The sequence below is a fragment of the Artemia sp. Qi Xiang Cuo genome, chromosome 5 (genome assembly GCF_049724085.1).
Source record: "Artemia sp. Qi Xiang Cuo chromosome 5, ASM4972408v1, whole genome shotgun sequence".
NCBI classification, from domain to species: Eukaryota; Metazoa; Arthropoda; class Branchiopoda; order Anostraca; family Artemiidae; genus Artemia; species Artemia sp. Qi Xiang Cuo.
This window is the reverse complement of record NC_142798.1, coordinates 80726666-80754202: the sequence shown is the minus strand read 5'-3', so window position 1 is coordinate 80754202 and position 27537 is coordinate 80726666. Positions and strand designations below refer to the sequence as shown.

General features: G+C 36.7%; 1 protein-coding gene across 1 annotated transcript in view; it reads left to right on the top strand.

Moving 5' to 3' along the window:
• Window positions 1–27537, top strand: part of Stam (signal transducing adaptor molecule) — a 50318-nt gene that overhangs the window by 5551 nt on the left and 17230 nt on the right. Inside the window, exons 2-3 of the mRNA XM_089089976.1 lie at window positions 17279–17439; window positions 26403–26648. Of these exons, the coding sequence (XP_088946102.1) occupies window positions 17279–17439; window positions 26403–26648 (407 nt within the window). The remainder of the gene's footprint in view (window positions 1–17278; window positions 17440–26402; window positions 26649–27537) is intronic.

The window sequence follows — 27537 nt, the reverse complement described above, 5'->3', positions numbered from 1 at the left end:
TTGTGCGGAAGGCTGTGGGGGGAGTGTCATCCTCAAAGACATAATTTCCAGACTTTTCAACTATGTTGAACAAAATGGCTATCTCAAAACTTTTATTGGATTTTTTGGGGGGGAATGGTGGGCATGGGAGGGGTGTTAGTTTTCATCCAATCCCTTTTGACTAATAAAAGGGTACTAACCCTTCAAAGTTTCCTAAGTTTCTGTTCAAATGCTCTATAAAAACCTTACCCCCAGGGCATAACTTACAACCCTTGCCCTGAGGGGTGTGTGTGTGTGGGGGGGGGGGGTGATCATCCTTAAAGACCTATTATCCAGAACTTTCAACTACGTTGATATAAAAGGCTATCTCAAAATTTTGATTGGATGTGTTTGGGGAAATGGTGGGCGTGAGAGGGAGGTTAGTTGCCCTCCAATCAGTGTTGACTAGCCTATTAAAAAGGGCACTGGCCCTTTCAATTTCCAATTGAATAAGCCTTTTATGAAGTTTTGACAAAAAAATTTTCTATAAAAAACCTTATATGCCCCAGGGTGTATCTTACAACCCTAGTCCTGAGGACTCTGGGGGGAGTGTCATCCTGAAGGACCTATTTTCCAGAACTTTTGTGTACATTGAACAAAATGGCTATCTCAAAATTTTGATTGGATGTGTTTGGGGAAATGGTGAGTTTGAGAGGGGGGCTAGTTGCCCTCTTATCACTTTTGACAATTAAAAAGGGTACTAGCCCTTTAATTTTCTAATCAAATGAGCCCTTACTGAAGTCTCTACTAAAATGCCTTCAATAAAAACCTTATATGCCCTCAGGGCATAACTTACAACCCTTGCCCTGAGGGGTTTGGGGGATATATCATCCTCAAAATCATAATTTCCAGAACTTTCAACCAGAACAAGGTCAAGGCTGAAGGCCTCGACTGAGTCCATTGATTTTGAATTGAAATTATCAAGTATTTTGCAGTAGGTTGCATATGGTTGCATCAAGACATGGCTAATTGTAGACAGAGAAAAGCCAAGACAGAAAAGTTCAAGTAATTGAGAGGCAAATGTTTAAATGGCTGGGGCTGCACAGGTAATTTGATTGGATATGTTTGGGGAAATGGTGGGCATGAGAGGGAGGTTAGTTGCCCTCCAATCAGTGTTGACTAGCCTATTAAAAAGGGCACTAGCCCTTTCAATTTCCAATATAATGAGCCTTTTATGAAGTTTTGACAACAAATTTTCCATAAAAAACCTTATATGCCCCCAGGGTGTATCTTACAACCTTAGTCCTGAGGGCTCTAAGGGAGTGTCATCCTGAAGGACCTAATTTCCAGAACTTTCATCTACATTGAACAAAATGGCTATCTCAAAATTTTGGGATGTGTTTGGGGAAATGGTGAGTTTGAGAGGGGGGCTAGTTGCCCGCTAATCACTTTTGACAATTATAAGGGCACTAGCCCTTTCAATTTCCAATCAAGTGAGCCCATACTGAAGTCTCTACTAAAACGCTTTCAATTAAAACCTTATATGCCCCCAGGGTATAACTTACGCCCCTCGCCCTGAGGGGTTTGGGGGATATCTCATCCTCAAAATCATAATTTCCAGAACTTTCAACCAGAACAAGGTCTAGGCCAAAGGCCTTGACCAAGTCCATTGATTTTGAATTGAAGTTATTGAGTATTTTGCAGTAGGTTGCATATGGTTGCATCAAGACATGGCTAATTGTAGACAGAGAAAAGCCAAGACAGAAAAGTTCAAGTAATTGAGAGGCAAATATTTAAATGGCTGGGGCTGCATGGGTAATTGGAATGGATATGTTTGGTGAAATGGTGGGCATGAGAGGGAGGTTAGTTGCCCTCCAATCAGTGTTGACAAGCCTATTAAAAAGGGCACTAGCCCTTTCAATTTCCAATTGAATGAGCCTTTTATGAAGTTTTGGCAACAAAATTTTCTATAAAAAACCTTATATGCCCCCAGGGCATAACTTATAACCCTTGCCCTGAGGGGTTTGGGGGATATATCATCCTCAAAATCATAATTTCCAGAAATTTCAAGGCTGAAGGCCTTGACCGCATCCATTGATTTTGAATTGAAATTATCAAGTATTTTGCAGTAGGTTGCATATGGTTGCATCAAGACATGGCTAATTGTAGACAGAGAAAAGCCAAGACAGAAAAGTTCAAGTAATTGAGAGGCAAATGTTTAAATGGCTGGGGCTGCACAGGTAATTTGATTGGATATGTTTGGGGAAATGGTGGGCATGAGAGGGAGGTTGGTTGCCCTCCATTCAGTGTTGACTAGCCTATTAAAAAGGGCACTAGCCCTTTCAAATTCCAATTGAATGAGCCTTTTATGAAGTTTTGACAACAAAATTATCTATTAAAAACCTTATATGCCCCCAGGGTGTATCTTACAACCTTAGTCCTGAGGGCTCTGGGGGGAGTGTCATCCTGAATGGCCTAATTTCCAGAACTTTCATCTACATTGAACAAAATGGCTATCTCAAAATTTTGAGTGCATGTGTTTGGGGAAATGGTGAGTTTGAGAGGGGGGCTAGTTGCCCTCTATTTACTTTTGACTATTAAAATGGGTACTAGCCCTTTTAAATTCCAATCAAATGAGCCCTTTCTGAAGTCTCTACTAAAACGCTTTCAATAAAAACCTTATATGCCCCCAGGGCAGAACTTGCAACCCTTGCCCTGAGGGGTTTGAGGGATATATCATCCTCAAAATGGTAATTTCCAGAACTTTCAACTATGTTGAACAAAATAGCTATCTCAAAATTTTAATTGAATGTGTTTGGGGAAATGGTGGGCATGAGAAGGGGGTTAGTTGCCCTTCTTGAAGTTTCTACAACAACACTTCCTTAAAAAAAAAACTTATGCCCCCAGAGTATAACTTAAAACCCTTGCCCTGAGGGCTCTGGGGGGGGGGTGTTGTCATCCTAAAAGACCTAATTTCAAGAACTTTTAACTATGTTGAATAAAATGAATATCTCAAAATTTTGATTGGATATGTTTGGGGAAATGGTGGGTGTGAGAGGGGGTTTAGATGCCCTCCAATTAGATAAGATATAAGATAAGATATTTATTTCGAGAAATTACTATCACAAGCCCTGAAGGGCCGAATTCGAATTTCGAAGTCCATAAAAAAACAAAAAAGCAAGAAAATCAAAAAAAAACCACAAAAATTTACAGATTGGCAACAAATTAAAAAAAAAAAAAAAAAAAAAAAAAATTAAAATAAAATAAATGAATAATCAAATATCGGAATGCTGTATGATTCCTTTGTCACTTATAATAAAAAACTTCAAAATGGCAACTAGTTAATAAGATAAAAACTAATAAAACTGAAAAAAAATAAATAATATACACATTAACAAATATTTAAAAAACAACATAAAAAGGCCTCACAGGCAATATCTTGGAGTATGCCCATTGGGTTGCTAAAGATGTTTTTATGACATATCTCTAAAACTGTCAAGTCATTGACAAATTTCCATCTATTGTCATAAAGGGTTGAAAGGCTGTTAATCATAAGAGAAAAAAGGACAGGGCCTAGAATAGTCCCCTGAGGAATTCCATTAAATATGGGGAGATGATCTGAGAAACAATTTAGATATTTAACTGCTTGGGATCTATTAGAAAGAAAAGAAGCAACAAGCTTAACAAAGAAAGTTTCAATGTGGAATTCATTTAAAAGTTTATCTATGAGTAAATTGTGGTTAATCAAATCAAAAGCTTTTTGAAGATAAATAGGAATCAGATTAAGAAATTAGAAATTAGATTAATTAGATTAAGTGTTAGGTTTTTCAAGTAATTTACCCATGGTATCAACAAGATGGATCAGGTAATGAGAGGTTGACGCGGATTTGAGATTACCAAACTGTCTAAGATCAATGAGGGGGAGGACTTTCATCTTAAGCCAGTCTGCGAGAAAACTTTCATACAATTTTGAAAAAATTGAGGTGAGGGTAATAGGACGAATGCCATAAAAGCCAGGATTCCAATTTTTCTTTTTGATTGGGGTAATAAAACCTTGTTTCCAATATTGAGGGAACTGTTCAGATTCGATAATTTCATTAAACAGGGTGGATAGGGGTTTTGAGAGGTAATCACTGAAAGCTTTAATCAGAGGAACAGGAATATCTAAAGGGCAAATGCTTGATCGTTTTAGTTTTTCAATTTTTTTTACAACATCAAGTGGAGAAATATGTGGGAGTGAGAAAGGAACAGGAATATCTCGAAATTTGTAAGATAGTGGTGGAAGACTCTGGACAATAGGAGCCAGAAGCTTCTTCAGGTCTTTAGCTGTGTTCATTGGAGGTTCATTGATATTAAAATTAGTTGTTCTTGACTCTTGCCAGTAAGTTTTTTAATTTCAGAGTACCAATTCTTTGGTTTATCACCGCACAAGTATTTAATTTTATTTTTATAATAGGCTCGGGCAACTTTTCTAATTTGACTTTTTAATTCTCTTCTTAACTTATTTGCTTCATATAAATTGCCCATGTTAAATAAGCTTATGTTCGTGCGGATTAATATTTTTATGTGGTTTTTTATGTAAGGTTTATCACTGGAACATTTTTGGATTTTTTTTTTCCGGGAAACATGATGAGTAGGAATCAATTAATTTTTTGGGAAAAATAAACATTTTGTAACCAAGGTTATCAGATTATAAAGGTGTGACCAACTTCACAGGTCAGCTATGATACAAAGGAAAAAAGTCCTGTGTCACTGAGGGGACGGCAAACCCCAATGGAGGTAGTAAAGGAATGTTCAATGGCTGAAGAGGGAGAAAAAGAAGACAATAGTGGTAACTGCCTCCTAATGGTGGCAGTGCTTGCGGGGAGTTGTAATACTTACTCATGTTTGAACAAATAACATCCAAAAAGGTGTTACCTTTTGTTGTAGATATTTTAACCAGTTGTTTAATATTAAGAGAGTTACAGATAGAGTCAATTCTCAGGTCATTCGCATCGCCAAGTAAGCAAATACCAGCGTTCGGATACTTTGACAACACAAAGTCAGCACTTATAAGAAACTGTTGTATAAATTTGCGTTTCTGGTCAATACTTTAGTTAGGGGAATGATAAAAGACGGCGGTTACAATTAAATTGAAAGGGCAGGGAAGTACTTTCGGTCGAAGGCTCAGCCATAGAATTTCATCATAATCTGATAAGTTAGGGGTGGGGATGAGTTTAGGTTGGAGGTTATCCTGGACAAAAAATAATATACCACCCCCTTTTTTCCCGAGAGGGCGATCGGGAGGGCGAAGTTTTATAAACTGAGTATAATTGCTGATTTTTAGAAAATCTGGGTTCTGGGATTGAACCTCTGTCACAGCAATAATATTAATTTTATGAATTTCAGAGATACCCTCGAGTTTGGTAATTTTGTCAAAATTCAGGCTCTCAGAATTGGTAAGTAGGAAAGTTGGAAATTTAAACCGATTTGGGCCTTGGGATTTTTTTTTTCAATTCGGGAGGGAGTTATTTGAGGTTGAAGTTTATGAGAAGGATGCTGTGGGTAAGGGTGTGGTTTTGAGGCATTATTAAAAGACGGGACTGGACCGGGCTTGAGAAAAAAAGGAGGACAGCGAACAAATTATGGGAATATTATTAATTTGGGATGGAACTACGGTGGAATTCGTCTTACTATTTAAAGTTTTAGAAACTTGGCGTGAAGGTGTTACCTATGGATCGTTCTGCCTGCTTACTCTTAAACCAGAGATACACCGGGAGGGTAGTCAGGGGGGGTAAAGTGCAAGGGAAGGGAAAAAGGTTTCCAGGTGATCTGGGAATAAGTCAAAATGGGAGAGTTCTTTATATGGGGGTTGGGGGGGGGGGCAAGATGATGCTGAGGGAGAGAAGTAGGGTGGGGGGTGTCTGAGAGGGGAGGGGTTGGGTTTGTTTCGGCAAATAACGGGTGGAGTCCAGAACCGGTCGGCAACTTCTTGGACGCACGGAGAAGAACGGAGTCGAAAGGAAGTGGATTGTTGGGAAGAAAATGAGTGAGGGGGGTTTGGGGATGGTCCGAATTGAGTAAAGTGATGGTGGGGGTTGGACTGACTGGGCAGGCGTAAGTAGATGGGGCGGAGGATTGTTTCGAGGGATAGGTTCCTGAGGTATACTGCGCTGTATCGGGTATGCAGGGGGATAAGACTGAAAGTCGAATGGAACACGAACTCGGGGAGGAGGGGGGGGGGTCGTGAAGACTTTCGGCGTCGCCCTAAAAAACGTTGGGTTACCATTTTGCCTTGACTGGTAACAGCTGGGACTGCCCAAGTTTGGGCACGTGTTTTTTGTTTGCAGCTCGATTTATTTCGTAAAAAGGAGGGGGGGACATAAATATGCAGGCTATCACACCCAAAACAACGCCCACTTGATGCTAACTTACATAAAGGAACGTGGTCAAAATTACTTTGTTTTCGTACACTTGCCAGTGAGGTAAAAACGACATAAATGCAATAACGAGCACTTCTTTTGGTCGCACTTGTTATATAAAAATTGAGAACAAACTCTTGGACTAGTTTCATTTTGTTTTTTGAAGTTACGGGTAATATATCCATGATTATAGGGGCACTTTGGACCTAATTTACAATTTCCTTGCTTAAAAAACTTGCAATTTTTATAACACTATTATCAGGAATACTTTTTTCCTGCAGCTTGCGTGGAGCACGATCATGTCCAAAATGACATTTATCACCTAATTTGCAAATACCTGCTAAAATTATATTAGCACATTTGCGATTATTTGCTGAGAAGTCCTTATTATTAGTCAGAACCACTTCAGTACTTTCAAAACAAATTCGGGCATCTCTGATTGAGTTCTCAAGGACAGGATTATAATTAGGTTGAATAGAGGTTATATTGGGGTCAGGTACAATTTCTGAACTTAGTGAACTCGTAGTGGCTAAAGTTGATGAACTTAATCCTCTGCTTCCTTCATTAATATTCATTGAGCTTGGGGACAAAGCTCTGTTTTTATAATGAAAATCTAAGGTGTTATTTACCTTGTTTGTGATGGAATAATTTGTAAGTTGACTTCTTGAATCATTTTCATAAAATGACAAAAAATCTCTAATTAGCATTAACACATCCAGTTTTCAATCAGTTTTCAATCCAATGAGACCTTTTTGAAGTTTTACAACAATGCTTTCTATATAAACCTCATATGCCCCCAGGGCATAACTTACAACACTTGCCCTGAGGGCTGTGGGGGGTTGTCAGCCTCAAAGACATAATTTCCAGAACTTTCAACTAGGTTGAAAAAAATGGCTATCTCAAAATTTTGATTGTATGTGTTTGGGAAAATGGTGGGTGTGAGAGGAGGGTTAGTTGCCCTCCAATTACTTTTGACTATTAAAAAGACCACTAGCCATTTCTATTTCTAATGGAATTGGCCCTTTTTAAAGTTTATGCAACAATGCTTTCTATCAAAACCTTTTATGCCCCCAGGGCATAACTTACATGCCCCCAGGGCATAACCCTTGCCTTGAGTACTGTGAGGGGGGGGGGGGTGTTCTGCTCAAAAGGTATAATTTCCTGAACTTTAAACTGCGTGGAACAAAATGGCTATCTCAAAATTTTTATTGGATGTTTTTGGGGAAATGGTGGGTTTTGAAGGGGTGTTAGTTGCCTTCCAATCACTTTCGAATATCAAAAAGGGCACTAGCCATTTCAATTTCCAGTCAAATGAGCCCCTTTTGAAGTTTCTATGACAGCACTTTCTATGAAAACCTTATATGCCCCCAGGGCATAACTTATAACACTTGCCCTGACGGCTTGGGGGGGGGGGGGAGGGTTGTCATCCTCAAAGACCTAATTTTCAGAACTTTCAACTATGTTGAACAAAATAGCTATCTCAAAATTTTGATTGGATGTGTTTGGGGAAAAGGTGGGCATGAGAGGGGGTTTAGTTGCCCTCCAATCATTTCAACTATTAAAAAGGGCACTAGCGCTTTGGATTTTCAATCAAATGAGCCTTTTTTGAAGTTTCTACAACAATGCTTTCTATAAAATCTTATATGCCCCCAGTGCATAACTTACAACCCTTGCCCTGAGGGCTGTGGGGATTGTCCTCCTCAAAAACATAATTTCCATCTGAAAATTAGCTACGCTGAACTAAATGGCTATCTGAAAATTTTGATTGGATGTGTTTTGGGAAACGGTGGACGTGGAAGGGGTGTTAGTTGCCTTCCAATCACTTTTGACTATTAAAAAGGGCACTAGCCACTCCAATTTCCAATTAAATGAGCCCTTTTCGAAGTTTCTATGACAACTTCAATACAAAGTGCCCTGGTCTACAACCAAAAAATAAATAATACATTGTGCCAACATTGTTCTTTACTTAGGCAGCGCAATCGCGCTGCCTATGATAAGAGTTTGAAACCTCTACAGCAGTATTCTTTAATATGCTGAATTTAATGGTGGGATTTTCATTAAGATTGCCTAATTTTTGGGGTGTTTTCCCCTTGTTCAAAAATCAGAAAATTTTCTTAAACTTGTAGCTTTTGATGGGTAGCATTAAACTTGATGAATTTTATGTATTTGGAGTCAGCATAAAAAGACAATTCTTTTAATGTGCCAATTGTTATCACAAATTCCTTTTTCCAGATATTTGGCTACTATTGGCCCAAGTTGCTTCTTATTTACAGTTTGTTACCACAAACTGTTTGACTTCAGAAAACTAGTCTAAAGAACATCACATAAGAAAGGGTTTTTGTTTCCTTTTCAAAGATATTTTGTAACATAAATTGTTTTTAATTGATAGATCAGATAAAATAATTTCTACATCAATATTGTTTTTTGATAATAAATAAGCAAAATTCTGGAAAATAAAGATATTTCTGATTAACATCTTCAAATGCTGTGGTCTAATGCTTTTACTTTTTTTTCTTTTTTTTTATTGGTTGTTGTTTTAAATTTTTGATTGTCACTAATAAGCCTTCTGAAGGTGATTAAATAAAAAAACTAAGTTTTTTTTAACTGAAAGTAAGGAGCAACATTAAAACTTAAAACAAACAGAAACTATTCCATATGTGAAAGGGGCTGTCCTCTCCTCAACGCCTTGCTCTTTATGCTAAGGTTTTTTATGGTTTTAAAAAATTGAGTTGTGAGAAAGAGTCAAACTTTAGCATAAAGAGCAAGGCATTGAGGAGGGGACAGCCCCTTTCATATATGGAATAATTTTTGTTCATTTTAAATTTTAATGTTGTTCTAATTCTTTAAAAATGACCCCTTAATCACAAAGGCCATTAATTAGAATAAATAGCTCTTATTACTTAATAGCTCAAAAGTACTAAAAAAATCTTTGGCTTAAAGAGCAAGGTATTGACTAGGGGGCAAACCCAATCACATAAGTAATAATTTCTGTTTGTTTTAAGTTTTGATGTTGCTCCTTACTTTCAGTTGAAAAACTTGTTGTATTTTATTTAACTTCTGATTGTTTTTTTAAATAATGCTGGGAAACCCAGCACCCCCTTCATAGCATTGTCCCTTCTCCCATGAAAACTTCCTCCATGGACAGATCCTCCCACATAACCCCGACCCCCCGCCCCCACTACCAGAAAAAATACCCTCTGAAAACGTCTGTATACTTCCCAATAACCAATACTACAGGGATTGGCTGCAGTCACTTTTTAGCATTGTTTTTGGGACCTGTCACTTTTTGTCACTAAAGTCACTTTTTTCTACATTTCGGACCTAATTTTTTTTGTGAAACAGTATGTTATAGTTTACTGTCGACTGTGGCATAATTCATAAAAAAGGTAAGTCTTTTTTTGATAGTTTGGACTGTATTTCAAGATGCACAATGTTTATGGCTGTGATAGATGTGGTTAGTGTGTGTGTGTTAAGATCTAGGCTTTGCAGATAAAATGATATATTGAATTGGTTCTACTGTACCATGACTGCCTATGGCTCTTTTTGGGCCCTCGGTTTTCTTAGCATCCTTTCTTGCCTGGCTGCTTAGCAAATGGACATTTAGGCTGAGATTCCTTCTGTATGTTTTCAGTGTTAGCCAGTTTCTTTGATTTTAGACCATTTCCTGTTAAAGGCATGCATGCCCACAGGTCTGAGGACGTCAAAATGTAAGATTAAATTCATGTTTTCATTGGTTTTGTCAGTTTGTATTAGCTTTATATGTTTTCGAATTCCGTCCTAAAACCCATTCTTATTGCAGGTTGCTGTAAAATAATGGGCAAGACAAAATTTTTGGAGAGCTGGCTCAGTAGGGAAGATGGTGCTGGGCATTAAGTGAAAGAGGGTGCACAAAAGGGAGTGACAGCTCGTTCTATTGTAAAGTTTGTGAAAAGACACTCAGTTGCCAGAAAGGGTTCCAGGCCCTTCTTCAACATGCAACTGCACAAGATCACAAAAAGAATGCTTCTGTCATGTTAAACCAGCGTCAGTTGAGACTCGCTGCATCAGCTCCAACCAGAAACCACCCAAACTCACAAAGTGACGATAGGATACCATAAAAGAACCTGGAAATGCTCTGCAAGCAGGATGCAGTGTCAAGGGGGGAGATAGTTTGGGTTTTAAAGACTATTGCTAGTTCTTTTGCTGCAGCTTCATGTGATCATATTTCCAAGGTGTTCTGAACAATGTTCCCTGATACTGTACCAGAAGGCCTGTTGTTAAATGCTAAAAAAATGACATGCTTGTTGACAGAGGCTATTTATCCATACGTTCGAGAAATTCTAGTTGAGGACTTCCAGAAATCTGACTTTGTGCTGGAATATGATGAAACAACAAACCATGTTGGGGTAGAGGAGCTCCAAATAAGAGTTCAATGCTGGTCAAAAGAGCGGAAACAAGTGGCTAGTCGACATCTTCGGACATATCATATAGGACATGCAACCAGTGAAGATCTGAGTAAGAAAATCCTGCAAAGTGTTGAATATGAAGAACTTTCACTTGAGAGGTTGGTGATGCTTGCAAGTGATGGCTCAGCTGTCAATAAGAAATTTTGGCCCATCGTAGACTCAGAAAAGAGAAAAAGGTAATCAAAAGGCCTATTGAATATGGGAACCTGCAACATACATGCAGTGCATAATGCGTTCCTGAAAGGGCTGCAAGAACTTGGGGAGGAGTTCTCTGATATGATCATCACTGTTTACCACTTTTTCACGGGATGGCCAGCTTGTTCTGACGATTTCAACTGGTGCCAATGGAAAGTTAAAGTTCCTCAGCATAAGTTTATGAAACATGTCCCCACAAGATGGCTCACCACAGGGGAAGCAGAAAGCCGCTTGATGGAACAGTGGCCTGCATTGCTAGAATATTTCCTAGAATTTGTGCCAAAGAAAAATTGTCTGGAGTACCTGATGTCAAATGCAAAATATTTGAAAATTGTAAAATGGCTAAAAAAGCAAACAATGAAAGCTGAAATTGAGTTTATTGTAAGCTCTGCAGCAACTTTCACCACTTTTACCAGTGTATTTCAATGACAGGAGCCATTAATTCCTGTGGTACACTTTGAGCTGAGACGGTTATGCACAGTTCTTTTGGGGCAGATTGTGCCAGCTGATGATGTCAATCTCCAGATCCTCAGTGGTTTCAAAGGCTTATTTGGTATTGCAGATGTTTACCTACAACAACCCATGTGTAATGAAAGGGTTCTGGCTGCCCTAGATTCTTAGATTCTGGATTCGTTATTCTGAAAGACAGGGAACTTTTTTTCCTGAGAATTAAAAAGCATATCAAAGCTGCTGTACAGTACCTGCTGACAAAATGCCCTGTGAACAACGAGTTTTTCCAAAACCTTGCCTGTCTAATCCCTCCCAGTCCAGATTGCCAGAGAACGAGTTGCAGTGATATCTTCCACATCGCGAGAGAACTTCCATTTGAGACGGACATTGAGCAAGTCCAGGGAGAATGGTTGTTATTACAGTCAGATCCTGTGCTGCCACCCACGGAGAGTACTCGAATCGACAGCTATAGGCAACAGATCCTGGAACTGAAGACGCCATCTGGTGAAACCAAATATCAGACCTTAGGTAGGATTGCCCAGGCAGCTCTGTCGCTCTGTCATGGAAGTGCAGACATAGATAGAGGATTCTCTTGGTCAGCTCTGCTGATGACTAGCCTTCAAGCATGTACAGAAGAGCAGACACTGAATGCCAAGGCTTTTGCTGCAGATATGCTCTGCAACTATGAGAACAGACCAGATCGTGTGTTGATCACAAAGAAGCTGCTTTGTCTGGCTAGATCAGCTAGAGCCAGCTATGAACTATTCCTTATTGAACGAAGACAGGAAGAATCAGAGAGAGAGAAGCTTGAAGCTGAGAAGGAAGATGCTGAACAAGAAATCCAGGAGATGGCGTGGAAGAAGCAGAAAATAGCGGCCATGGAGTCAGATATTGTATGAAAAAAGGAGATGGTTAAGCAGAAGGAAATAGACAATATCCTTCTGAGAGAGGCAGGCGAACAGTTGAAGGAAGCTGTAGAAGAGAAGGACTTTCTGAACATCAGTCTTGCTCAAAGTATGCTGGAAGCAGCATTAAAAGCTCGCTCCAAAGAAAGGGAAAGGGTAGATGATGCTGAATTGGTTGAAGTACTTGTTCTGAAGAGGAAATCCGAACTAATTGATCGCCTTTCGAAAAGTCAAAGAAGTGATGACATAATATACCTAGTTGTGGCGGATGCTTGTTTCTCAATAAATCAGTTTCAGTTCCTAGTGCCAAAATCGAAGTCGTGCATTTACCGAAGTTATCGTTTTGTATAAGTAAATAAAATCAATTGAAGAAAAAAATAAGGATTTTAGCCTTTCTGTCCATAACTTCTCGGGCTCTCATAGGCCTGTGATGATCTTACGATAGCAGTTTTGATCCTTGTAATCCATCTGACTATGCTCTGACGGCTTCTGAGCAGTCACTTTTGGTGTCCTGAAGTAATTAAAGTCACAATTTTCGTGCACCTTGTTGCGGCTGACCCCTGATACTATATGTAAACATTGGGTAAAGTTCATAACTTTCAGCCCTCCCCCTGGGGACTTTGGGGGATTAAGTCATCCTAAAAGACATGTTTATTATATTTTCGACCATACTGAACAAAATTGCTATGTCAAAATTTTGATTGGGTGACTTTGGGAAAAAAATGAGCATGGGAGGGGGCCTAGTTGCCCTCCATTTTCTTGATCACTTAAAAAGGGCACTAGAACTTTTAATTTCCGTTCAAATGAGCACTTCCACAATATTCTAGTATCACTGGGTCGATATGATCACCCCTGGAAAAAAAAACAAAAAAAAAAACAAATAAACACACATCCATGATCTTTCTTCCACATTTTTGCAGGTAGGAGCTTGAAACCTCTACAGTAGTGTTCTCTGATAAGCTGAATCTGTTGGTGTGATTTTCATTGAGGTTCTATAACTTTTAGGGGGTGTTTCCCCCTTTTTTCAAAGATCAGGCAGATTTTCTCAGGCACATAACTTTTGATGGGTAAGACTAAACTTGATGAAACTTGTATATTTGAAATCAGCATTAAAATCTGACTCTTTTTTTATGTATCTATTGTTATCAAAATCTGTTTTTTAAAGTTTCGGTTATTATTGAGCCAGATCGCTCCATACTTACAGTTCATTACCACAAACTGTTTGATCCCAAAATTCTTGGTGTTTTTGCTTTATCTGTATTAACTGTCATTAATAAAAATATTCTATGACTTTTCAAATTTTCTGTATTTGATAATTAACTTCAGATAATAAAAGATGTAATAAATGGTTGTAGGAAAAGAAACACGTTTTTGTTTAGCCTATTACTACTAAGAACCCACCACAACACCAAGCTGCCTGAGGCCAATACAGCTATGCATGCTGTTCCATCCCAATCTATTCAAAGCCTCCCTCTTTACATCCCCCCAGGAAGTTTCCATTTTGTTTAAATCTTTCTTTATGACATCTTCCCACCCCAAACAAGGACAACCTGATTTCTGTTTTGCCCTAGACAGTTAGCTGAAAAGGACAATCTTGGACAATCTGTCATCCTTCATCTACAGAATGCACCCTAGCCATCTCAACCTTTCTCTCATTATAGCCCTACAAAGGGGAATTGAACCACACTTTTTGTACAGCCTACTGTTTGAAATACAGCCAGTCAGCCAGGTACCCAGAACAATCCATAGGCGATTTCTCTAGAAAACATCTGGCAAATCTTCATCCGGTTTTTGGAGCGCCCATGCTTCAAAGCCATATTTGACCACTGTCGTCACTGTATCTTCCAATATTCTAATCTTGGTTTGTAGACTTCTCTTCCTATTCTTCCAAACTTCTTATAACTGTGAAAAAACACCTTGAGCCTTGGTTATTCTACTTTTAACATCTTCACTACTCCCACTATCTTTACTAATAATACTACCAAGGTAAGTGAAGCTACTCACCAAATCAATCTTTGCTTTTACCCAACGTCATCTTTTGTCTTTACTTATTCCTAGCCTTAGTGACTTAGTCTTCTTCACATTAATTTTCAAACTTATTCTAGCACCCTGAACTTGCAAAACCTCTAAAAGTTCATTCATTTTGCTCACACTTTCATCTAGGATGCTTAAATCATCAGCATGATCTAAGTCCTTCAGAGTTTTCCTCCCCAGTTGATTGTGTAGTCTTCCATTGCCTTTCCTGTGCTCCTTAAGACAAAGTCCATCAAAATGATCCATATAAAGGGGGATAGAACACAAACCTGCTTAACTCCTGATTTTATACAAAACCAGCTGCTAACCTCATTTTCAACCTTAACTGCAGCAGTGTTAGTCTTGTACATAGCACTCTCAGTCTAAAAAGTATCATATTACTAAGTAATTTGCTGCCTACAGAGACCAGACTAGTGCCTTGGTAATTACCACACTCACTCTTATCACCTTTCTTATACAGTGGTTAATTAAGGTTTTCCTAAAATTGCCAGGTACTTCCCCTTTTTCAAAAATCCTATTCATAATCCTCAGTAACTTATTTCCAACTTCAGAGCCACCATATTTAAGAAGCTCATTTACCACACTATCAGCACCTGGGGCCTTATTATTTTCTAATCCTTTTAGTACTGTCGCTAATTCTTCCTCACAAAACACATCTTCCTTCACATCCAAGGTATCACAAACTTTTTCATTTGCCTCTATATCCTTTCCTGCAACTCTATCTTGATTTAGCACATTCTCAAAATGTTCTGCCCTGTTCTCTTTAACTCTTTCCTTATTACTAATTGTAGCCCCGTTCTTATTTTTAATTGGGACAAGTCTGGATTGATAACTCTCTCTCTCTCATTTTATTAATATGCCAGTACAATAATAATAATAATAACATTTATCCACCCGCCATCTACAAAAATAGATTATAGTGAAGCACTACAAAAAGAAAAAAGAAAAGAAAAAGAAACCAGCTTCAAAAAGATAAAGATACAACACTTAGTTTAATTGACGATATTTAAATAATTGCTGGTGAGAAACGTCGTCTGTCCAAATTTACATTTTGCACTGAATTATTTTGAATTCTAAACCAGTGTTTGGATGGTTCTTTAATACTTTATTTTTTAAGGCGGGACTTCATGTAAGGCTTGGGTACGTATTGTAAAAAATTTGCAAATTTATAGTAGCAATTTTGGACGTTTTCAATGTCTCTCACTGACAGCATGTGGGATGCACCGGCAAGGTAGGTTATGTGTGGTAAGCACACTGAACTATAAATCGAGGCAAGAGATTTCCTGGAGTAGCCTAGCGTCCGCGATTCGGCACTACAGACGCATAAGTATATTTAATGACTTTAGTTTTTTCCTTAACAATGGCTTGTCTAGTTTTAATGATTGTTTCCGCAATCATAATACCAAGATATTTCAGCTCCAATACCGTAGGGACAACATGATTTCCAAGAGTGACAGCATCACTTTGCGGTGCATTAAAGGATAAAAATTCACACTTATCAATATTGATAGAAAGCCCAATAGATTGAAAGTCACTTAGGAGTTGATTAAGGGTCTCTTGTAAGTCTGCATTGGATCTACTGAGCAGAAGGACGTTGCCTGCGTATGCCAAGAAGGATAGGTCAGTGCCATGTAAAAGGAGAGAGGGCGAGATACGGTCCAGGATCTTAGAGATGACATGTTTAAAAATAAGAGGACTAAGAATGCTGCCTTGCCTCACACTTCTAATGATTTTTGCAGGATCTGAGATTGTACCTATCCACAGTCGAATTTTCATACCAAAATTTCAGAGTACTCACTATGCTCGAACTTACTCCATTGTGCAGTAGAGCACTCATTGATTGCATGTGATTGACGCTATCGAACCCTTTCGATATATCAATAGTGCACACATACAGAGGCGACTTTTTTCTTTCCAATATTTACAGTACAATATTTCCCCAAGACACCATCAGCAACTTAACCAATTGTTTTTCTAAAATTATTCCATCCATCTTCCACTTTGTTAAATTTTAAACTCTCTCAAATTCTCAAAGTTTCTCAAAGGAAAGTTTATCTCAAATTCTCATTCTGAAGTCTACCAACATCATAACTTTCTATGAGGTAGTTACCCTTCCAAAATTTCAGATTTAAATTAATCCTTGACACTACTAGATGGTGATCTTTACTTTTAATTTTTATGCTGATTTATTCTTCAAAATTAAAAGAATATATTGAACTCAAAATTTGGGAAAAAAAATTGCATGTCAAAAAGTGCTTTCCCCCACAAGTGTACTACATCAGGGAAAAGTACTAGGAATGTCTGAAATGTTCTGCATGTGGATATAGTACAGGGGTACACAATTAAAGGGATATAGTGCCCCTGTACTTTTGCTCGATTGCTTCATTTTTAACTTTAGCAACTGTTCCATCTGGTGATGATTTTCAGCTACTTCCACTGTAGTTTTACTTTTAAGAAGTGCTAAGTTTTGGAAGTAGCTACTATAAAACTAGTATTTTTGTTTTTGGGGGAAAGCACTTTTTGACATGCAATTTTTTTCACAAATTTTGAGTTCAATATATTCTTTTAATTTTGAAGAATAAATCAGCATAAAAATTAAAAGTAAAGATCACCATCTAGTAGTGTCAAGAGTTAATTTAAAGCTCTTAAATTAAAGCAGTTTAAAGCTGTTGTAATTAAAGAGTTAATTTAAATCACGGGAATGAAGGGAGGGGGGATTGTGTTTTTCGAAATCTAGGGATTTGGCAGCTTTGCTGCTTTTAATTTTTTCAATGAAAATGCAAAAAAGGCCATTTTTATGAAAATACTAAAAATTGGAATAACTAAAAAAACTAGTTTTTTGTTTTTTCTTTGTCAATTTTTTAGGATTATATTTTGTTTGTGTTTTTAGAACGAGTCACAGATGGGAAAAATACTGGCGAGGACTGGGGAGCTATTCTTGATGTATGTGACAAAGTTAAGATTGTTTCCAACGGTGCCAAGGACTGTCTGAAAGCTGTCTTAAAGAGGCTGAATAACTCTGATCCTCATGTGGCTCTTCAAGCTGTCACTGTAAGCTCTCTTCTGCATTTTGTTTTTAGTTCAAATTTTGAACTTAAAGGGATCGGTTTTAAGGTGAATCTATCAACGCTATAGCGTTGCCTCTGATAGATTCAACCAGATTCTTCCAGGTCGCAGTAAGTTTCTGGTCCATTGATTTAAAAGGTTCGTTAACTGTCTTGACTTCTTGAACATTATGTTGAATTTTGATTTGCAATTAGACGAATAAGAGATAAATTCAGCAGCTGTAAGTTCAGCAACATTTCAGTTTTAATTACAATAAAAGAAGATTGTACGACCTTTATTAAAAATTCAACGTGTTTTTAAAGAAGTCAAGACAGATAATGAACCTTTGAAGTCAATGGACCGGAAACTTGCTGTTACCCAGAAGTTATTATTTTTTTCAGTAAAAGCATAGTTTGTTTTAATTTGACTATGTCATTGAAATATCTAGAGCTTTTGCATATATTTGTTTCACTGTCTAATAAAAGGCCCTATCCCTATTTGTAACTCTTATTTGTTTTGCAATGAAAGTCTGAAATAGTTTGCCCATTCTGTACATTAGAACTTTTAAAAAGTCTGTGAAAAAACAAATTCTGAGACCACACAAGTTGCATAAAAATCAAGAATCAGGAAAATACAAGGAAATTTATCCGGCAGTGAAATAAAACAGGACAAATTATAGATATTCTGGTGCAGACCTCTGCTAAACCATTGTCTATACAACAAATGTGGAAGAAAGACAAACCTGGTCTTCATAACAAAGTACCCAAACATCTAATATTAAAAACTTAAAAATATAAATCAGAGATTTAGAAGTAATGACAATAAAAATATTGAAGAACTCTTTTTCACTGTTTTTTGGTTTTCTTCATAGGTTGTAAGTGCCCAGAAATCTATTCAGTTTTCGTCATGTTGGGTTTTACTAGCCCCCTCCCCCCTTTTTTATATTAATTTAAAAAACTTTCCACAAGTTTTTGAACAAAAAGTAGAGCTCCGTTAAGCCAAAAATAAGCAGAAATAAAGTCAGATAATCTTCCAAGCATCAAACTACAACAAATCACTATCAATAAATAAATGAAACTCAAAACGAACAGAAATTAAAATAAATATCCGAGTCAAATAGAAAACGAGCAAAAATTATCATGAGTAGGGCTTATAACCCCCATGCCTTCTCAAGACCAGAACATAATTTGCGCTTTACTGAAAACAAAACACGTTTTAAATGTTTTCACTCTTTTTACTTTCATATATAAAAGAAAATACCAAGACTTTAAGAAATAAATATCAGTATATGTCAATTAAACTGACAATCTACATTTTTTTTTTTTTTTTTTTTTTTTTTTTTTCAGTAAACCGCAAATTTTGTTCTGGTTTTGAGAAGACATGCGGGTTATTAACCCTACTCAGGCTAATTTTTGCTTGTTTCGAGTTTGGCTTTTTTTTTTTTTTAAGTAAAACACAAATTATGTTCTGGTCTTGAGAAGACATGGGGGTTATTAACCATACTTAGGTTAATTTTTGCTTGTTTCGAGTTTGGCTCCGCTATTTATTGTAATTTCTGTTCGTTTGAGTTTCATTTATTTATTGATAGTGATGTGTGGTAGTTTTATGCTTGGATGATTATTTGACTTTATTTCTGCTCATTTTTGGCTTAATTGAGCTCTTTACTTTTCTTTGAAAAACTTGTTTTGTGGGGAAAAGTTTTTTAAATTAGTTTCTGTTCCTTTTTTATTGACATAATCTTTTTCATGGGAAAAAAATTATATCTTTTCAGTTTTTTTTTTGTATGCTGTAGAAACTTTTTCAACAATTTTTAATCCTGACGCAAATAATATTTTTTAATTTAATTTTATACCTCCTAAAGATCGCCTGAAAAATAAAACTTAATATCATTCCCAAAAGATTCTATCTTTGCTCTTTGACAACCTGGTTACACTTCCACTCTTTTTATTTATTTAAATTGTAAGAACAGAAGTAGTAATAGTAATAGCCCCAAGAGCTTCAACTTAATGCCCCCAGTCATCCTCGACATATTGCTGAGGTGTCTTATTGGCAACCGTAAACACAATGCCTTTTGATTTAGTCTAAAGCAACATTTAGTTTCAAAGCATAATATGGCTGATCGCATAATTGTGGGGGGGTTGGCATGCCCATTATCTCTAAAGACATAGTTGCTGGCCTGTTCTACTACGATGAACAAAATAGCTGTCTTAAAAGTTTGACTGGATGTGTTTGGAAAATGAATGGGCTTCAGAGAAGGGCTGCTAGCCCTCCAATATCTTTTTAATCTTAAAAAGGGCACCAAAACTATTAATATTGAATTAAATTAGCTTCTTTAAAATTTTCAATGATATTTCTAGCTATTATAGAGGGGTTCTGCCTATGATATTGCTTATATGCCCTTTTGAAAACCTACATGCATACAGTTTTTTTGTTTAATTGAAACTCCTAAAGTTTCACCTTAATAACCTTAGCGTCATTAGTTACAATAACTGCAGCGGTGGTATTGAAAGCATATACATGGTAGCTTTTGGCTAGTTCAAAATCCCCCACAACTTACCTTTAAAGGACTAACTTAATAATATAAGTTGTTCTTCAGATATTGCTTTGTCACCTTTTTGAAAGTCCACACACTCAGAATTTGTTTTGATTTAGCTCAACATCAGCTTAAATATTCCTGAATAACTTCACCTTATTAACCTTAGCTTGCACAGTCGCAACAATTGAAGTAGCATAAGTTGCAACATATACATTGTACCTTTAGTTTCTTCAGCATTCCAACCTAAACACACGGAAAGTTTCAGATTTATACCGTCAGCTACTCTGAATCTTTTCTATATGTCTGCTTGACAACCTGTGGGGGCGTAGTGTGTTTTGAATTAGTTCCATACAGTTTCTATATATCCCAAATTTTTAACCTTAATATCCCTAGTTTTAATAGCACTAGTAATAGTAGTAGCAGTAGAATTAATTGTAAAAGACTAAGCTTTAGCGACAGTAGTAGTAATAGAAGTACTAATAACAGTAACAGTAGTAGTAGTAGGAGTTGAAGCAGTAGCATTAGGATGAAATATTTTCTTTTGGTTAGTTCAACATCCCTCACAACAAGCCCTGTTAGTTTCGACTTCACACACCAAACTATTCCTAAGATACTGCTGTTACACCCTTTTGACAACCTGTATACAGTATTCTTGATGTGATTCAGTTCACCGTCCCCCCTCAAAATTCCTTGAAAATTTCACCTTCATACCCTTAGGCATAGTTGTAATAGTAGTCACAGTAGTAATAATGATATTACTAGTAATAGTATTGAATAGCGATAGTACTACTAGCATCAGTAGTATTAACATATTGCCTTTTGGTCAGTTTAACATTCCTCTCATCAAGTCCTAAAAGTTTCAACTTGATACAATTAGCCGTTGCTATGACATTGCTGATATGTCCTTTTGATAACCTGTATGTTCATATACTTTTGAAATTTTCATCTCAATGCTATTAGCCCTACAAGTAGTTGCAATAGAAGTACTAGTAGAAGTAGTAGCATTAATAGTAAATGTAGCAGTAATAGTAGTATTAGCAGTAGTGTGCATATATTGCCTTTTGGTGATAAGATCTTCCCCTTTAAGCATTCTCTGAAAGTTCCAACTTAATACCCAAATCAATTCTTTAGATACGCTATTTTGACAATGTGCATGCACGTAGCGTCTTTTGATTTAGTTCAAGTTTCCCTTCAATACTGTAAATGGAGTAGTGATGGTAGTTGTAGTAGTATTGGTAGCGTGCAAATACTGCCTTTTTGATCATCTTCCATATCATTTCCTGAATTTTTCAAAGTAATATACTCAGTTATTCCTGTGTTACACCCTTTTGGCAATCCGTATACATATAACGTGGTTTGATTTAGTTCAACACTTTCCTCAACATTTTCTGAAAGACTCGCCTGAATGCCCCTGTTCTTCTTGGAAAGTAAAGTTCAAACATGCAATCCTTTCCCAATAACATATACTATGTGTAGCAACAAATGAATTGCCTAACTTACAGCCCTTGTCCTGAGGACTGTGAGGACGTTGACAAACCTAAAGATATAATGTATTACAGGTAATTACTTGGTAAAAAAAAAAATAAAAAAAAAAAAAATTAAAAACTATCTTATATGATCTTTGGATTATTTTTGAAAAAAATGGCTTATCACAAAATTTCTGTCGGGTGCATTTGTTGAAAATGCGATGTGGGGGGGGGGGGGAAATAACATATCTATCTTTGATCAAGTTTGATCAAAATTTGGGGAAACAACCCCAAAGCCTAAAATAATAGTCTTATAATAAAACGAGGCCATTATATGGTAAACGAGATATTGCCATTACTGTTCCCCCACTCATCCCTAGGGTGAGTGGGAAAACAACCCCACTCACCCTAGATTTTTTTTTATTTTACATATGCTAAAACTTGAAGGATGATGTTTCTAGATTTTTAACAAAATTTTTGCCATTACTGTATAATACCAGAAAAGCAAACTTTATGTAATAGTTTTCCAATTTGTCAAAGGATTGACAGTCTTCAAAGAAATCTCTATTTTTGGGAGGAAACCCCTACCTATTCCCTTGTTTCCACCTTGCTATATGCATTTCGGGTATCTACCTTTTCCCTCGTTGCAATACCTCTCCTATTATCTGGTATACCCTATACCAGTCTAATAGTCTAAAAAATAAAAACTGTCTTATATGATCTTTGGATTATTTTTGAACAAATGGCTATCACAAAATTTCTGTCGGGTGCATTTGTTGAAAATACGATGGGGGGGGGGAGGGTGGTAGTTGAGATTTTTTTTTATTTTACATATGCTAAAACTTGAAGGATGATGTTTCTAGATTTTTAAAAAAATTTTGCCATTACTGTATAATACCAGAAAAGCAAACTTTATGTAATAGTTTTCCAATTTGTCAAAGGATTGACAGTCTTCAAAGAAATCTCTATTTTGGGAGGAAACCCCTACCTATTCCCTTCTATGGAGGTAAGCACAAGATCGTAATCTTCCATTTCACATTAAAAAAAATGGATTTTTATACAGCCTAAAATAATAGTCTTATAATAACGATGCCATTATTTAGGCCTCGTTATCTAAACGGAGTGATTATCATCATTGTTTCCACCTTGCTATATGCATTTCGGGTATCTACCTTTTCCCCCATTTCAATACCTCTCCTATTATCTGGTATATCCTATACCAGTCTAATAGTCTAAAATAATAGTCTAAAAAATAAAAACTGTCTTATATGATCTTTGGATTATTTTTGAACAAATGGCTATCACAAAATTTCTGTCGGGTGCATTTGTTGAAAATATGATGTGGGGGGAGGGTGGTAGTTGACTGCCCCCTGATCTGTTTTACTATTAAAAAGGCCACTAGAACATCTGATTTCCATACCAATGAGTCCCCTCCGGATTTTATACGACCACCCTTTCCATAAAAACCTTATATGCCCTCGGGGCATAACTTACAACCCTTGCGCTGAGGACTGTGGGGGGGGGGGGGCTGTCGTTCTCAACGACACAACTTCCTGACCTCTAAACTACGCTAAACAAAATGGCTATCTCAAAACTTTGATTCGATGTGTTTTGGAAAGTGATGGGCGTTGGGGGGGGGGGCGGCGTGTTGCCCTCCAATCACTTTTGACTATTAAAAAGGGAACTAGCCCTTACAATTTTTCCAATTGAATGAGCCTTTTTCAAAGTTTCTCCGACAGCAAGTGGTCATCTCAAAATTCCTATCAGATGCATTTCGGGAAAATACGAGGGGGGGGGGGGTATTTGATCACTTCGAACCTTAAAAAGGCGCTAGAACTTCTGATTTCCAATTCAATGAACCCCCTCCGAAGTTTATATGGCCATGCTTTCTGTAAAAACCTTATATGCCCCCAGGGTATAACTTACCACCCTTGCCCTGGGGGCTGTGGGGGGGGGTTGTCATCCTCAATGACATAATTTCCGAACCTTTTAACTACGCTGAAAAAAATGGCTATCTCAAAATTTTTATTGGATGTGTTTGCGGAAATCGTAGGCGTGGGAGGGGGGTTAGTTGCCCTCCAATAATTTTTGACTATTAAAAAGGACACTAGCCCCTTCAATTTCCAATCGAATGAGCTGTTTTTTGAAACTTGTACGACAACTCTTTCGATACAAGTGCCCTGGTCTAAGAAAAACCAGGCAAAAAAAAAATAATATGGTGTGCCCACATCGTTCTTTACTTAGGCAGAGCTATTGCGCTGATTGGCAATGAGATTTGTTGACTGTACTGATAGAGGTGTTTAATATTTTACAAGATAAATTGACATGGTTTTATGGAACTAGATCTTTTTTTTGGATACCAAAGAATTTCAGCAGTCTGGACTAATTTAGTTTTATAAGTTTTATTATTTGCTGAAAATCCTTTGGTATCAAAAAAGATGAAACTGATTTAAAAAGCCTGCTAACAAATACAAAAAGCGCGATTACTTCTCTGTACTTTTGTGTTGAAAAAGTGTGCTATAATGGTATTGGTTTATTTTTGTTAAATCAATCATCTTGTATTGAGCGAGTCACATAGTTCCTTAAGTATGTATCAAGTCTGGGGAGTAGCTCCACCTTGATCAAAGTAACCCCATATTTTTTACCTTTAAATTTTTGGGCCGTTAAAAAGGATGCAAAACCTGATGGGCCACATTCCTTAAACAAAATACCTGAAATTTCGAAGTACCAAGGACAATAAAAATGAAACCTGATAATATAAATTTGTTAAGTGGCAACTGGCAATTTCCACAACCGTATACATCTTAAAAAAAAAAAAAAAAAAAAAAAAATAGGAAACCTGGGAACTCAAAATTTGATGAAAAAAAAAATATTCATTTATTTAGTTTAACCCTAGCAGGCACCAAGTTTGAAAATAATAAACGTGTTTGAAAAATCTTCAGAAAATGAGCTAAAAAAATATCATCATGGAGCTCTAGAAGTGAAACTTCTCTGATTTTTGTAGCAAAAGAAAGACGTTACCATTAATTAGCAGTAAACTGGGCAAAAAAAGTAATTGCATGAATAAGATTATGTAAAAATATAACCCTAGTGTCTTGTTACCAAATCGAAATAAAAAGGAAATGTATGTATTGTTGAATAGCTAACAATCTAACTTACGTATTAATGTGGTTATTGCTAAAATTATTCAAGATTAAACACTTTAAATTATTAGTTAATTGATTTACATACAAAATATCATTTTAAAAAGCTCAATTATCCTATTTTGTTGTATTTATCCCTTTGGAGTTTTACCTTATTTCATATACGAGTACACTCCTTATTTTCTTCTGATCACGAAAATGTCACTTTTATGGCTTAGGTTTTGGTATCGAAAGCACAGATATTAAAAATCAGTTTTTCTTTCTCTGACGCCATGATAACTCACAGACCTGATGTATTTGTATTCTCATTGACTAGTAGTCCTTTTTGAAAGATGAGTGCTAACCCTGGGGTACTAATCCGGCTTCAAATAACATATGACTAACACTGGGAATAAAAAGATTCTCTATGTTTAGTCTCTACAAACAATAAGTATCGTCAAATGTACCGTATTGGTTTTTCCTTATTTTTTCCACACTTCAGTGTGGCAACAACGGTGAAAGTTGACACAAAACTTCATAAATTTCGTAATTTTCGTAATTCTGTAACAACCAAAAGAAAAATCGCTGAAAATCAAGGTTTTCCGGTATGAGTAGGCCTGAGATGGCGCCAGGGGTTAAAAAGTTTTCATTTTGATGTCCTATTTTATTTTAAGCAAGTAAAAAGATTAAAAAGCTTTTGAGTCACAACATTTTTTACTAGTAAGCTCCCTGTATCTATTTTTGTGCTATTATTTTAGGCTGTATAAAAATCCATTTTTTAATGCGAAATGGAAGATTACGATCTTATGCTTACCTCCATAGAAGGGAATAGGTAGGGGTTTCCTCCCAAAATAGAGATTTCTTTGAAGACTGTCAATCCTTTGACAAATTAGAAAACTATTACATAAAGTTTGCTTTTCTGGTATTATACAGTAATGGCAAAATTTTTGTTAAAAATCTAGAAACATCATCCTTCAAGTTTTAGCATATGTAAAATAAAAAAAATCTAGGGTGAGTGGGGTTGTGGGCTCAATTGAAATCCTTTAAAAAATTCATCTTTCTAATTGTCTTTCTAAACACCTTTGTGTTAGTTTACTTCTAGAAATATTGTTTATTCTAAGAATAACTAGGGCATCAAGAAGGCTTAGTGATTTTTTTTTTCGGCTTACTTTTGTTAATATAGTTGATTATAAATTTAAAAAGAAAACGGTTTATTGCATACATTTCACGGGAGATGTTTGATATATTCTTTCTTCTGTAGTTTCTTCTTTTTCCTATTGATTTTTGTAATTGAGGTTAAAATTTGTATTCTGTTTTTGTTATTGTTTTTTAGAGGGATTTTCAGGTCAAAACTGCCATAGTGCATACAGGTTTGGATTGGTTGGATTTAAGGTTGAATAAGTTTGGATTGGTTGGATTTAAGGTTGGATAAGTTTCGATTGGTTGGATTTAAGGTTGAATTGGAAGATTTTTCTAGGGGTCTCAAACCATGAAAGAAGAGCACCTTGGGTCATTTTCTAAAGAGGTATTTTTCTATGTCCTTCTTCCTTCAATATGGTTTGCTATTAGGTGTTGGAAGTTAGCTAAATATGGATGTTGACGAAAACATTTAGTATTCATTTAGCTATTTTTTTTAAGACCAAAAGAGAGAAATATAAAGTCAATTTAAATTTTCCTATTTTCTTTTTTTCTTTTTCTTTCTATTGTTCTCAAAGTTTTGACGGGTTTCAAACACTATATATAATACTTGGGTCAAGTTCGAGGAACACAAGATTATGTTGTCAAAATATCTGTGCAAATTTTGTTTCGATAATATTTACATACTAAATATTTTATCGTTTGTAGGTTCTAGACGCATGTGTTCAAAATTGTGGGAAGGATTTCCATTTGGAGGTTGCATCAAGAGAATTCGAAAGTGAGTTTCGAAAGCTGGTTCAAAAAGGTCATCCAAAAGTATCTGAGAAGCTAAGAATTTTATTGAAGCGATGGGCGACGCAAGAATTCAGTAGTGATAGTCAGTTATCATTGATTCCAAGTTTATTCAAAAGCCTGAAAGCAGAAGGCTATGATTTCTCTGTGGGCTCTGAAGTGGTAAGCTCAATTTTATTTTATTACTAAATTATGAGTGCAAAAAAAGGTTTGCTGTGGGGCCAACGACTGTATTCTGAGCATGGATGTATTACCTCAATACTTACTTTGGCCTTCCCTCTGGCTAGTGCAGAAGGTGACAGCAGTGCCTCTCCATGATGACCTCTCTCGTCCTGTAGACTAAAGATCTTCCATTGATGATCTGAAAAGCACAGCATCCTTTTCCAGATATCAGCAGCGTTGCCTTTTGTCACCTGCACCTTCTCATACCGGGAGGGACCCAGCAGCACACATTTTAAAACAGTCAACCTTTGCCCATGCGTACCACGTGGATCCAGGATATACCAGATAATAGGAGAGGTATTGCAATGGGGGAAAAGGTAGATACCCGAAATGCATATAGCAAGGTGGAAACAATGATGATAATCACTCCGTTTAGATAACGAGGCCTAAATAATGGATTTGCCTGCTTCAAACGTTAGGAAACATCTCTGGTGGTAAAGTGCTTGCGAAAACACATACTGTCTAGTCTATTATAAATAAATCCGTCTTGATAAGTAAATTGGCGCTTTGGCGCAACCTCTTTCTATGGTGCTTTGGGTGCTTTGGCTACCATTTGCCAGGATGATATGAAAGCCATATAACACGGCTTGCTCCAACTGACTCGAGGAGTAAAGGTTAAGGTAATGCTACTCGAAAAAGCTTTATTGAGTGCTGCACGTCAGCACTGAACTAACTATTTGTGGGTACTTACTACTTGTACTTATTTCACGTTGTATAAACCCTTGGCTCATCGTGGCATTTGATATCCGGCAACATGTTTGTTTCCAGGAAGGTTTGTCCACAATCGATTGCTCAACGATAGACAACCGCTCTCGATCCCAGGGTCTGT